Source organism: Salarias fasciatus, assembly GCF_902148845.1.
Source record: "Salarias fasciatus chromosome 7 unlocalized genomic scaffold, fSalaFa1.1 super_scaffold_4, whole genome shotgun sequence".
Lineage (NCBI taxonomy): Eukaryota > Metazoa > Chordata > Actinopteri > Blenniiformes > Blenniidae > Salarias > Salarias fasciatus.
Window position 1 is genome coordinate 14067547 of NW_021941229.1, and position 14507 is coordinate 14082053.

At 40.7% G+C, this 14507-nt stretch overlaps 1 protein-coding gene across 1 annotated transcript; it reads left to right on the forward strand.

Moving 5' to 3' along the window:
• Positions 1–1736: 1736 nt before the first annotated feature.
• LOC115383461 (ubiquitin-related modifier 1) lies at positions 1737–12600 on the forward strand. Its single transcript, XM_030085653.1, has 5 exons — positions 1737–1802; positions 2757–2827; positions 10119–10200; positions 11886–11934; positions 12515–12600. Exons 1-5 carry the CDS (start codon positions 1768–1770, stop codon positions 12581–12583), a joined length of 306 nt encoding a protein of 101 aa, XP_029941513.1. The 5' UTR covers positions 1737–1767; the 3' UTR covers positions 12584–12600.
• The last annotated feature ends 1907 nt before the right edge of the window (positions 12601–14507 follow it).

Below are 14507 nucleotides of genomic sequence, written 5' to 3' on the forward strand. Positions count from 1 at the left end.
TTGGACGCCAACAGAAGGCAGCAGATTTGCAATTCAAACCTCAGGTCCCTATACCCTCCCACCCCCCACCTCATCCTTCCTCCCGGCCCTGCATAGTGGGACTGGAACTGTCACCAGTATGATTGAGGATGTATGTAAGACGGGGGAGAGAGAGGGATGGAGGGGGACAGATGTGCATTCACACACTCATGTCATGGCTCTGCACACTTTTATATAAACACACACTACACAAAGGCAGGCACGCATGCATATGCAGAACCGTACGGGTAACTTTTCACTGTGGTGCATTTTCCAAACATCAGGAGGAAAAGCGCTTTCAGAGAATTTGGCTCAAAAAGCAAGTGCAATGAACTATCTCAATAGTCTTTGAGAGTAATTTAATGAAAACATAGGATAGGTCAAAAAAGAAACTATAGTTAAAATGTCTAATGTGATATGAAACTTCTCTCACAGACATTCAAGTGTCTGCCAGGAAAACTGATCCATTTACTGAACTGCTCAATGAAGATTTTACTAACTTCAACTCATGATAACAACAGTGAAAGGAATAATTTACTCTTTTTTTTGTCAAAAACATTCAATGAATGACAAAATGAGTATTGAGGAACACATAACTGTGAAGATGTTTATATTTAGGTGGAAACATTAAATATAAATGTTTGCTTGATCTGAGTTAAACCAGTATAATTGAAGGACACGTAATTTGTTATCATATGTTTTGGTCCAGAATGTGTAAGCCATCTTTGATGTCAGTCATTTGATTTGCTATTTATTTATTTAATTCCAACATGTGGAAAAAAAGGAAAAGAAAAAGGTGAAATACATTTTAATGAATAAAACAAATACCAAAATTAGACAAATCTAAATTATACATGTGGATTTAGTTGTGAGCAATGTTGTTGTCTTGCCATGTCACAGAGCTTAACAGTGTTTTATCACCTATCTGTCATTATTGCATGATTAGTTATGGTGTTATTCATGTCAGGAAAAAAAACACACAAAAAAAAAACCCATCATCAGTGTAAATATAACTGGAAATCTGAGCTTCTGAAAGAGCCAAGTTCAAATTGAGGTAAGTTAAGACAAATGATCGCCCACATTTATATAAAAGACTAAATTAACCAGAGAATGATCAAACAAACACTATGAAAAAATATGAGTTGTTTTTGGCAAGGCAAGGGAAATTTATTCATGCAGCAATATTCAGATATAAGGTAATTCACAGTACTTTACAAGGGAATACATTAAAAGAAGACAGTTAAGAATATTATTTTTAAGTGTTTAAGATTATGAAGTACATTAAAATGTGATCAATAGAAACATTATGAGAAGAAAAAAGTAAATATTTTAGTAAGATAGTGGTAATAAAATTAATAAAATCTGTTGTTTATTGAAAAGTCTGAGCAAATAATAATGTTTTAAGAATTGATTAAAAATAAGTGAGTGTATCAGCAGTCCTGAGGTGTTCAGAGAGTTTACTTCACAAGTGAGGAGAGCTGCTTCATCTTGTTTGCTTCTGACTCTGAAAACGGAATTATTGTTTCTCAAATTAAAGTCTAACACAAATAAAATACAATAAATATGTGAAAGCATGTTTTTCTTTCTCTTGCATGATTGAATTGGCCATTTAGTCTAATATTATTCATTAAACGAACTATTAAATCAACTATAAACTGTTCTTCACATGCCTGTTTCATTTTGGCGAGATTTAATTAATTCTTACGTCACTTCCGGTTTCTCTGATCACTTCCTGCTTTCGCCGGCAATATGGCAGCGCCCACAGCAATCCGTCTGGAGTTTGGGTGAGCGACTTTGAAAGCGATTCCTGAAACGTTTAGCTTTACCTACACGCACCGGTTTGAGGGCCATACGGGGAGGGGGGCTTTGTGAAAGTATGAAGGCTCGAGACTTCTGGAATTACATGTTTCTTAGACGGACTGCCAGCATCAGTCTGGAGAGAAACACTGAGCCTGCTGGCATTTCTTGACTCATCTGGACAGATTCTGAAAGAAAAACTGGTCAAATGTAAACGTTGTCAGCGTGTAATCATGTTTTCCTGCCCCACAATAAAAGAGAAGATGGATTATTGTGCTGTGATCTCGTTGTTTTGGGTCATTGAGGCAGTTAAAGCTGCATGTGGGTCTTGATCAAAGTTTGGTCTGAGTAGCATCTTTACACAAGTGTTATTGATTGTTTGTGGATCAGCTGTTGACTGTATCTTTTAAATGAGAATACAGGTGGTATAGTCACTAAATAGCAATGGCTGTTTATTGTCAGTCAAACAGAGAATATATTCTATAAATGCTTTACAAACTTAGACGATAATAAAATGCTCATATAGCTATTTAAAAACTTTCCTGACAACAATTTGTTTGGAAGTGTGTAGTTGATATGTATTTTATAATATTGTAATTGTATTATATCATGTTGTATTATTTTTGAAGAAAATCAGTAAGAAATGAAGTTTAAAAAAGAAAATATAGATGTGTGGTTTTCAAGTTCTTGGCATGAGTACTAATAACATTATTATTAGTTTACTTCTCTGACACCAGTTCAACTCATGCAGCTTAAAAGTTTCTCCTGTATTAGAATCAAAGGGGAAAATAAAGAGCATTTTTGGAAGAAATGCATACATGTAATTTAGGAAAGTATCAATTCTCAATATTTGGTTACAGGTTGTTTTTTTTTTTTTTTTGTTTTGTTTAATTCAAGGGCCTGCTGCATTCATTTGCAAATCTGTATTATTATTTTGTTAGAGGAGGAGCCGAGCTGCTTTTTGATGGTGTGAAGGAGCATCAGGTGACACTTCCAGGCCAGTCTGATCCCTGTGAGTATCACCTCTTCATCCATCCATATGTCTTTTCATCAGTTCACAAAGAGGCCGTACATTAGCAACTTCAAAATGAGCCCAGTTTGTGAGATTTATTTGAGCTGTGACGCTGATGACGTCCAAAAATTCATGACATTTTAAGAGGACGCTTGCAGTAATTTAATGATTGGTTTTCTCAAACTCACCATTATTTTCCATCATTGGTCACCTCTTTCCAGTGAATAAAGACCGTCATTGAGGTTTGAGTAACAGAGTCAAAAATCTCTGAAATTGTTGTTGTATTCCTTCTTTTTCTGCTGATTCTTTAAACTTGCTGTGAATATCTATTTGGAATGTCTTGATTTATGAAATGTGAAATGTGTAAGTGCTCATGGCCTTTTCAATGTGACACACTTGTGAATCTTGTCTGTGATTGGCTAATACTGTAGAAGATGTAACCACCAGAATTACACACGCAGTAGGTGGGGCAAGCAGTGACCCCCCCCCCCCCTAAAATTTTCCCTCTTGCAGCAATTTCCTAAAACCATTTAGGTCCTTTTTGCCTCCATAGTGTGCACACAGCACCCTATATTGACAAAAAAACCCACAGATTTATCGAGATTTTTTTCAGATTTAGTAAAAAAAATAAATAACTGAACTAACACAAAGCCATTAGTGTTCATTACTGTAGCTTTGTGCTTCTTTGGAAGTTGAACCTTTGCCCCAGTCTGAGGTCCAGAGCACTCTGGAAAAGGTTTTTGTGCAGGATATCTCTGTATGTGGCTGCATTCATCTTCCCTTCTATTGTAGCCAGTCACCCTGTCCTGTCCGGGCAGTTCCTTCACCCTCATCATTCTCATCTGTTCTGACATGAGCTGTAAAGTCTTAGATAAAGACAGGTGTGTGTCTTTTCTAATCAAATCCAATCAATTTAATAATTAAACACAGCTGGACTCCTGTGAAGGTGGAGACTCATCTCAAATATGATCAGGAGAAATGAACACCTGAGTTAAATATAGGAGAGTCACAGCAAAGGTTCTGAATTCTCTTGATCATGTGAATTTCTGTTTTTCTTTTTTCATAAATCTGCAAAAACGTATACAATTCTGTTTTTCTGTCAATGTGGGTTGCTACATGTAGATTATTGATTAAAGTACCTAAATGATTTTAGCAAATGTCTAAATATAATTGAGTGAAAGTTTTGAAAGGCAGATCTAAATACTTTATCACTCCCACTGCATATGGAAATGAAACTATTTTACTCTGCTTTCTTAAAGTTTCTGACTTTTTAAATGAATACTAAGGAGTCTTAATGGTCTTGAGAAGCATGCCTGTTTAAACTCGCATCAGTAGCTACACAATACAGTTGCAAGAGTTTAATTAGAAACACTGCTGTGCCTCGGGGTAAAAAAAAGAGAAACATTTTAACCTTCTTAATCTTTCCCAATGTTGGTTTTTCATGCCAAGAAGACATTTGTAAAATTAGCACACAGTTGCAGCTCTGGCCGAGTGTTTCTGAATTGGAACTCAAGTGTAGCTTCCCACAAACCGACGCTCAGATTTTGTACATTTTAAACATTAAACATGTTTCAGACCACAAAGGCTGTGGACTCCGTCGCCATCTTTGATTCTGTAAAACACTTTTTTAAGCAGTCGTTCTCACCAATCAACAGAAACGAGCCTTTAAAGTAAAACCTGTCTGGTGTGCTCTCAAAGATATATTTGAATTTTCATGTGCCAATCTAATTCAGTCTTTTCCTGTGATTCCTGCGTCAAATATTTATATTTTTTACAATGTGGAAAGCTGCATTTTTAACAACTTAACATTTAGAATCACATCTGATCATTGACATGCAGAGTGGTGTAGTGGTTAACACCCTTGCCTCACTATGAGCTTGTCTCTGGTTTGAGTCCAGGCTGTGCTTGCATGTTCTTTTTGTGTCTCACATTTCCTCCTACAGTCTCCCACTTGCAATTGAGGTTAATTGATGACTTTAAATTACCCATAGGCATGGATGTGAGTGTGTGTATTTTTCTGTCTCTCTGTTTCCTCTTCAGATTGTCGACCTATCTGAGGTGTAGCCTTATTTTGAACGAAGTTGTAATGCACCCCTGAGTTGAATAAAGCGAGAAAGAATGATTGTTAGGCTAAAATTTATGCATACAGCAAGAGACTCTTCCAACCTCCCCACATACTTAACTTGGAAAATAACCTCCACCAGTGAGGATCATGCCACAAAAAGGTTTCGTGACACGTTTGAGCTAATTTGCTTTGTTCAGCAATGTTTTCTTTTGTTGCCTCCGTACATGTATTAACATTTTGTCACGTTGACTAACACGTGAACCTCTATAGTTTTTTCTTGTTTTTTACATTTGAGACACTTTTTGAGGATTGTTCAAAAGGTCTAATATGCCATTTAGATGTACACAGATGTGTTTCAGGCATCTGACTAATCCAAGTGGAGAAAGCAAATATTTTAGCAACAGGACTGTGATTTCATAAAAAGTCACCTTTTTGTCATTGGAAATTCTGTACGTTACATGAAAGCTTTGTCCTGTAACTCACCTGAAATGTATCGGTTTGCTTGGTCACTGTTCAATCCTGATTTTAGGCTTTGCTTGAACACTTCACATGCTGCTGTAGATGAGCCATGCCCACCACTTCCCCGTTCGCCCTCTCTGTATCGTTCTTTCAATCCATTCTTATCTCTAACATCTCTGGCCGCATGCTGCTTCTCTTAATTGACCCTCTTAAGTCTTTTCCGCTTGTAAAAGCTGCCCAGTGGCTTCACTGATGTGAGGAGTAATAAGAGTAAAAGGACATTTATGTGTCTGCTGTGAGTTGCAAGAGAGAAAGGACTGGATGACTAAACTATTTCTGCTGAACTGGCACTTTATTGAAAGAAAAAAAAAAAAGATGTTTCCCATCAGTGGAGTCAAACAGTCTTGATTTTATGGAAAACATCTTGAAGAAAATAAAGAAAAGAGAGTGTTGTGAAACACAGCAGCAGTGGGGTTAAAATATATATGTGTGTGTGTGTGTGTGTGTGTGTGTGTGTGTGTGTGTGTGTGTGTGTGTGTGTGTGCCACAGTGAGAGAGCACACAATCAAAATATACGTCTTTGGTGTTTGACCACACAAAGGCCGTTCATGCACGGTGCTGACGTTACCACGACTACAAAAAGACAAAAGTTGACCACACCGGGGAATGTCAGCCTGATATGACCTTGCAGCACCAGCTGACCTTTCTCTCTCTCCCTCCCTCTCTCTCCCTGTCTGCGTCGATAGGTCTAGCCATACACTGCCCATATATAATTTCTTTTTTTTTAACGGTCTGTGGACATGCGCGTGGTGAATTACCGTTTCCTGTCGCCGCTTTGCTCATACTGATCTTGATTTGAGTCGCGTGTTGCCCGGCAGGTCTGCTGATCCTGAAAATGTTGCCGTGAACTAATTTAGCCTAACACATCGTCGTGTGTGTGTTTGTCGGACTGTGTGTGTGTGTGTGTGTGTGTGTGTGTGAGGACGGGGGGTGCGGTGTAGGCAGATATAATTGGTTCTGAATCCTTCGTATTTCTTTTTGACCCCAGCCGGTGATTGATGACCCTCGACTGAAAGGCTCCACCCCCTCTCTTTCTCCATCCAGCGCTCCCTCTCTCAGTGACCCCCCTCTCCAACAAACAAAAAAACTCCATGCTCTGAGGATCATGCCATTTTTTCTTTTGCCCCTCACATCACCAGAAAGATGGATAGTTCGTCCCCCTCGCATGAGCGTCATAATTGTGGAGAAGCAAACGAAGGCAGAGGGGGATGAAGAAACGGCTGCACGCACAAAAGGAAAGCAGGAACCGTTTTGAATTGACATCAAAATGGCGCCTTTTCTCTCCCCTCCCTCCATGTCGGCTTTCCTCCCACGCAACGCAGCCATACCCAGCATGCAATAGGATCCAGTGACGCACTTTCCCCTCTTGCCCGTCCGTGTGTTCCCTCATTTTCTTTTCTCTTCCTACCTGGATTCCTAGTAGAACGGCTTCACTTCAGTCCCGCGTCTGTTCTCACACGGCGCCCTCTGCACCTTACGCCCTGACGCTGTTCTCCGAGCGTGACACGGCTCACTTTTATGAAGCCTCCCTCATCAGTTTGTGTCGGTTTACCGTGAAAAGCTCAGCAGTGATTGATGGAAATTTGACTTGATATAAACCTGCGTGTGGCGCCGAGGTGAAATGGTTCTTGTAGCGTGTTTTCAAGGAGAAATTTAAAAGAGGAAGAAAGAGATGAGGGGTGCACAGCAACTTTTATTAGGGAGGGAGAGAAAGAGAGCGAATGAAAGAGTAAATGGTTGGGCAGATGAAAGAGGGAATAAGGGGTAATGGTGGAGAAAAATACCAATAGTCAAAGGCAGCAGCAGTGCAAAGAAAGGAGTCACCACAAAGAAGGAGTTATGACTGCTGGAGTGATTAGTTCTGTTTTTAGCCCCGCAGAGGTGCAGGTCAATATTCACTGCCTCCTAGTGTGTGTGTGTGTGTGTGTGTGTGTGTGTGTGTGTGTGTGTTGTGAGGGGGAGGTGTGTGCCCCTTTTTATATGGAGTCTTGCAACCGTAGACAACTAGCACTATCATTATACCACTGAGCAGGCAGACAGCACTACAATTAACCAGATCACCTCCAGACACACACACACACACACACACACACACACACACACACACACACACACACACACGCGCGCGCCATATCAGTCATTCAAGTAGTTCGTATTGTATCAAATAGCATAATTTGGTTTAAAGCATTACAAGCTCTGACTTACAAAATTCATAAAGTATCCAAAAGCACACACAGATAATTCAGTTCATGCTGCTATACACAGAATTAAAAGATGGGGGTGTGGTGCTCCTCGGTACATGTGTTTAGTGCATTGCTATATCACCACGTAATATTATAAACATATTATGGAGACATTAAAAGTCAATTATTGTTTATTTCCTCGCAGATATTTGAGCCCAGCTCTGTGTCTGAAACACTCAGTTAATGTTTTGTGCACAGGTGATATTTTCAGCCCTCTTTACGGGGCTGAAAGACAGTGTTGATGTAGGAAATGAAAATATGGAGTGTAAACCTCTCTATACATTATAAATTACTGTGCCATGCCCATGACCTACGGGTAGTGCAGCTGAAAAACGTTGGTTCAGAAAACCTCACAATTTACCAGAGATATGTCTGTAGGGATCAAACTTATTTTGTGGGCCTCGTGAAGCAGGTTTTGAACTAATTATAGCAGAAGACAGGACTCTTCTAAACATCCTGAAGAATCCTTGTCATAATGTACATTACAGGCTTATATACAGAGCTATGTAATAATAAAGGTTAAGAACTAAAGCAAAAACAGTGATTTAAAATAATTGTACACCAAAATGTGCAGAATAGGAATCACACAAAGATGGCTCCCTTTAAAAATGCAGTCAAAAATGCAAATAAATTGTTGCAAATTTTTTGGTTGAAATAAGTCAGGACTGCAAGCAGTGACAGCTTATATGTTACATCTGAATCGTCCGCACCGTTTTACAAATGATTTTACGAGACACAATATATTTGAAATTGCATCTGCGCTTTGTAAAATTGCTAAATGCACCGACGACAAATCCAGTTCCAGCTGCTCTGTGATCGAGCAGCGTCTCCCTCCGTGCTCGTCCTGAACACGTCGGAGGCGAGACCTGCAGCCTCCGCTCCGCTTTAATGTAATTTTCACTCCGGCTTTTCACGGGGCTGAACCCCGGGGTCTCCGAGCGCCCCGACGCCTACCTGCTCGCGGCTTCCCCGCTCCTCTCACACCTGGCTCAGGAGGACTCGCTGTCGTCCTCTCGCCCTCATATCTGCTCCATCTGCTGTCGCTCTCTTCCTCTAATAATTTACCTTTCCTTTTATTTTCTCTCCTTTCTCACACATTTCTGTCCCTTCTTCGTTCCTGTGTAACCTGCTCAAGGAGGCCTCGTCTGTTCATTTTGTCCGAGTGTGTACGTGCACGAGTGTGTGTGGCTGCAAGCAAACCTGCTGTCGAGTCACGCTGATGTGTATCGAGCAGATAGATGATTTCACCACCAACATATAACCAAGAGGAGTCAGAAGAGCAAACCAGCTTCATGTAATTCATGTCATCTGTTTTTGTTGCTTTCACACAGTATCTTGTTTGCTGCTGTTTTTTTTTTTAATATGACCTCACTCATTAACATGAATACACACACACACACACACACACACACACACACACACACGCTCAAAGGCTCTCACACCACCTTGAATTTCTCCGATAAGCATAACTTTAATATATTCATAGTTAGTTGTTTAGCGGGGATTTATCCTAAAACCCCTCATTGGCGTTGCCTTTGTGGCTGTCAGTCGTCACGAGCGAGGCTCAGCCTATTGTTGAGACAGGGTCAAGCTGACTGTTCAAGAGGTCAGACTCATAGAAAATTCAAACTTTGCTGATATTGAAGCTCAGATGAAAAAGCGGCGCATTTAATGGCCGACAGAAAAATATAATTAAACAAAGGTTTCTTCTAATCCTGCACTGAAATTGAGACTTGATTTTAACACTCTGATTTTCAAGTTTTTTCTTTGATTTTCAGACATATCTGTCCCGCTACTTATATTTTTTTTAACACTCCGACCTTTTAGAATACCACAATCCTCAAGTCCTCGTGTTTTCTTCACATTTCACTCTGTTTATCCATTCATCCAGGCACGTCGCTGCATTTCGTTTCTATTTCAAGGTGAACTCTATCCCGCCTGGCCACCGGCATCAGTCTAGCCTCCCCCAATTTCCAGTGTCCCGTCCCCGCCCCCCCACGCACACACTCATAAATATACATGCATAGACGCACACACTCGTATACACACACCCTGTCCCGCCTGGTGCTTCTGTCGCGTCACATCGACCGAGCAGGGGGCTGGAACCGTGCACCTTGACCCCTGACCCCTGACCTGTGACCTCCGTTGTCTGCCTGCATATGGGCCGTGTGTGTGTGCGTGTGCGTGTGTGTGTGTGTGTGTGTGTGCGTGCGTGCGCGTCTGTGTGCTTGTGTGTGCACGTTGACAAAAGACGTAAATCTGTTTACACAGTCACACTGTGGGGACCTGCTGCCATTTTAAAGAACAAAAAACCTCTTCCTGCTAATGTGTATCAATAAATGTGAGCCTGAAAGCCGGGTTTACGTTAGCGGTCAGCAAGTTTAGGATTTCAAGGAGATGAAGGTAAGCCAGTGTCCTCTGCTTTGTGTGTGTGTGTGTGTGTGTGTGTGTGTGTGTTTTCCAGGGGACATGAAGCAGCTGCTGGTCTGGATTCAGAGAAACCTGCTGAAGGAACGGCCCGAGCTCTTCGTCCAGGGAGAGTCCGTGTGAGTGCACTTGACACACACTTGATCCGTGCAACAGCAGCATCAGCCCTGCAGGATATGCCGCGCATTATTCTCGTACCTGCAACCAAATCCCAGCAGTCATGCACGCGGGTGATATGTGTCCAAATATCTTAAGCCGTTCTCGATATGTAGAGCTGCGAGTATTTCTCCTGCAGCTAAAACCTGCTGAAAAAAATAAATAAATAAATAAAACAAGACTCTCCTTTAGGTTATAGGTTTCGGTAAGATGATTACCTGTGTGTAAGTGTATGTGCGCCTGTGCATGTGTGTGTATGTGGGGGTTCAGGACACACAGCAGCCTTATAGGACTGGCTGACTTTTACGGCTGCCTTTGTGCAGGACTATTTATAGCACCATCTCACCAATGAAAGGAGAAAAAGCCAGCCTACCTATAAACCTTATGGATTAGATGTGTGTATTTGTGTGTACTTTATGTTGGCAGCATGCACGGCTCTTTTTGTGCAAACGATCATCAAGGTGTTGCTTCATTATCTTTTTAAAAGGTGCACCGGCGCGGCGTGTGATTTAGTTTATTATCTTTACCTTGTCCTCTTGTCTTTTGTCTTCTGGGCGTGCATACGCGCTCGCAGGTTCTCTCTCCTGCGCTGCCCTTTCTCATTGACGTCACAGAGCGTCCACGAGCCGGTCAGAGACACTGTTAGGGACATCCGTACACGATTCAGATGCTATCTCACCACTATGGGACTTCGAGTCACCTCCTCTTTGGAAAATAAAGCACGTATATGTATAAGGTGTTCCTCGTAACCCGCTCCTATTATCTCCATTACCCTCCTGCTTTCCGTGTTATTTTTGGTCCCACATTAATTTTCAGTGACAGGGCGTTCAGCTGTTTGGCTTCAGCCGCTCACGTCTCAGAAAAATGTCCTCTTCTCAGTTCTTGTATAAATGATCAGTGTGTATGTGAACGAGGAGGACAGTGACCATTAATTTTCAGATCAAGCAGACCCACAAAAGCACAATTTTTGATGTAAAATGAACTTTAACTTGATATTACTACGTATAGATATAACAAATATACACAGGTGTCATCTCAATTGTAATCCTTCACTTTAAAATATCAGTTTTTTTTTTTAACTCATGTTTCTGGACTCCAGTTAACAGTGACGAACACACAATGAATTCCAACATTTTCTATAATTATTCTTTAGCAAGCTGTTTAGTTTAAGGAGCATACTTTTTTTTAAATAAATTGACAATTTTTAATTAACGACCTTCAATTCAACTTCCAAAACATTTCATATTTTCATTTATCAGCCCAAAATTGTTTTCAGTTGTTTGTTTATTTGGATCAACTTTAACTTTAGATTTATCCAGATATCTTTCCACTCTTCTAAAATTAATTCTTAATAGCTCATCTTGTATTTTTTTTGTTGTTGTTGCTTTAAAGCAACAGGAAAGGTTATCTTGTCATATTTTATGGGTGAAATATGATCCTTAATAATTTTATATGCTTTTTATGCCTTTGTTGCCATTGTTTTTCAAATGTTTATGCAGTGAGTAATTGCACTTGCATCTGTGTGTGTGTGTGTGTGTGTGTGTGTGTGTGTGTGTGTGTGTGTGTGTGTGTGTGTGTGTGTGTGTGTGTGTGTGTGTGTGTGTGCGTGCGTGCTGGGAGACAACTGAAATGGTGTGTTTTCCCACAGGAGGCCGGGGATCCTGGTGCTTATCAACGATGCAGACTGGGAGCTAATGGTGAGAACTGAGAGTCACGTCCACTGTCAGATGGCCTGTGTGTGTGTGTGTGTGTGTGTGTGCGTGCGTGTGTGTGGTCTTGCATGTGTGTTTATTCCGAATACAATCAGCTTATTTTAATTTCAAACTCTTTCAATACATATTCTGTGCGTTCGCTGTTGCATGATTTCTGAACATGTTTGCACAGATTAATGAAAACATTTCAACCAGGAGGCCGGCTGTTTATGAGAGAGGGAAGGTTAAACCTGCACGTTCACCGACGCTGCAGCTCTTCATTTTCTCTGACTTAGTTAATGTTTCATATGATGTGGAAGCAGCTGCAAGATAAGTTTGTCCTTGGGGTCTCGTATTTGAGCACATTTTTACACACGCGCACAATCTAAATGCTTCAATTTGAATGGATTGATTCAATTACAGGACTCAACACAGGATGTAAATGAAATGAAAAGTTTGTCATTGATTGGACCCCAGTGGGCGCACAGGAGCAAAACACACATTCATATTAATAAACAGAGATATTTCTCCCTTGACTTGATGCTGGAATATTGTGTTTTGTTTTCTTTTTTTTTTTTAACCTCAGGGGGAACTGGACTACCAGCTACAAGACCAGGACTGCATTGTGTTTATTTCTACTCTTCATGGAGGCTAACAAAAAAATAAATAAAATACAAACAACATAACTACAGCATAAAGATGTGGCCCCAGCCTCTCCTCCAAATCCTCTGCACGCTTCCTTATTTCACTCCCCCACATCTCAGCAACACGCCATCCCATTGGACGCTGCTGCAGCGTCAGCCTGCGCTGTGGAGACGCAGAGGATTGATGATACTCCACAAGAAGAAGTGAAAATTCAGAGAAGATCTCCAGGAAAAACGTGTGGAAATATGTGAACTGGTCAGGTCATATGTTGTATGTCAGAAGCAGCCTGAAGTGCCCGTGTCAATTTGTAATAGTAGTTTATTTACCTTATCTCCTTAACTTCTGTCAAAATGACTACACATTATTTGAATAGCTTTGTTTTTTATGAAGTAGATAACTATAAAACAATTTTCTTTACCATCCCTCCCACAAAGGATTACTGAAACTGCATGGAAACATTGCATAAATTATTCAATACACACTATCTTTGTGGTTGTAATCTGGGGCAAGTGTGTATTAATGTGTTAATATTGAAACTGCAGAGAAAACTGAATTACAGTAGGGTTATTCTGAAATTATGCTTATAGTAAAACAGCAGCTACAGATGTTTACATTGGAAAAAACAGTGGCAGTGACAAATGCCTAATTGTCTTTTTTTGTTGCACATTGTAGTATCCTAATTATAGTTATAATTTTCTGTATTGTTTGAATTGGGTAGTTTTCAGTCCTACATGTCCCCCCCCCCCCCCCCCCCCCCCATTTTTTTATTTCTGTTTTTTCTGCATTGAATAAAAAAATATTTTGGAAAAAAAAGTTTTTTTTAACAATTTACACTTTTCATTAGTTTCAGAATGCTTCAGGAATAATAAAATATTTTTATTTTTTGTTTTATGAGAAAAATTATTTTCATGAAATTTAGGAATAAGCGCGTAATTAAAAGAATTAGCTCGTCCACAAACGCACATAGTATCTGGTATGATCACCACTAATAATAATTTAATTTTGTTGTTGTTGTTGTTGTTATTCCCTGGACCGATACAGTGATACTTTTAAAATAGTTTTTGTTTCCATGAGAAACTGAAGCCTCGTCCTGCTGGATGTCTCCAGCAGCTCTGGCCTGACCAGCCCTGCGTCCTGCCGCGCGCCACGCACGGCCTTCCCAATCTCTCCTAACACAATTAGGATTTTACATCCCGCTCGGATAATTCGTGGTGATGGTTTCTATCTGATCGATTCAGGCGCAGATCTGTGATCACGCCGCAGTTTTAGGCTGCTTAGACGAGACTTCAGGGAGATTTTTTTTTTTTTTTTTTGAGCCGTCCTATGGCCACACTCAGCTGGAATATTTATAAGGAAAAGGGGGGTGTGCAGGGTGCGCGCGCTTGTGAGTTTGTGTGTGTGTGTGTGGTGGGTGGGGTGTGATCTACAGGACCACTGCGGGAGGTCGAGGTCTTGCCTCCGGGCTGCCCTCCCCTGAACGCCCGGGGCGACCTAAAACCTTTTCTCGGTTGTGGAGTCCGATTTGCAACGGGAAACCGGCCTATAATGGCGAGCAGAAAGGAAATGCTAATGAGGCCGGGAGGGGGGAGAGGGGTGGGGGGTGGGGGGGAGCACGCAGCTCCATGTCAGCCTGTGCAGGCCCACATCAGGAGAGTGAGTCTCACACATTTCAACAAAGTGAGCAAATCACCAACTTCTCCTGTCTGTTGCATTTTTGCAGGACATCTTCATTTCATTTCTTCTTTTTAATTCTTTTAATGTACCAAAATATCTGAACTTGGTATTAAATTGATTTAAAGTTGTAGCTTTTTTGGAGGTATTTTAAAGCATATGTGCGGAACTTTTTTTTTCAGCTTTTCATTTTAGTCATGAATGAAGCCAGATTTTCTTAAATTAACGCCCAAATCTGACTTTTCACTGTCAGGTTTTGCAGC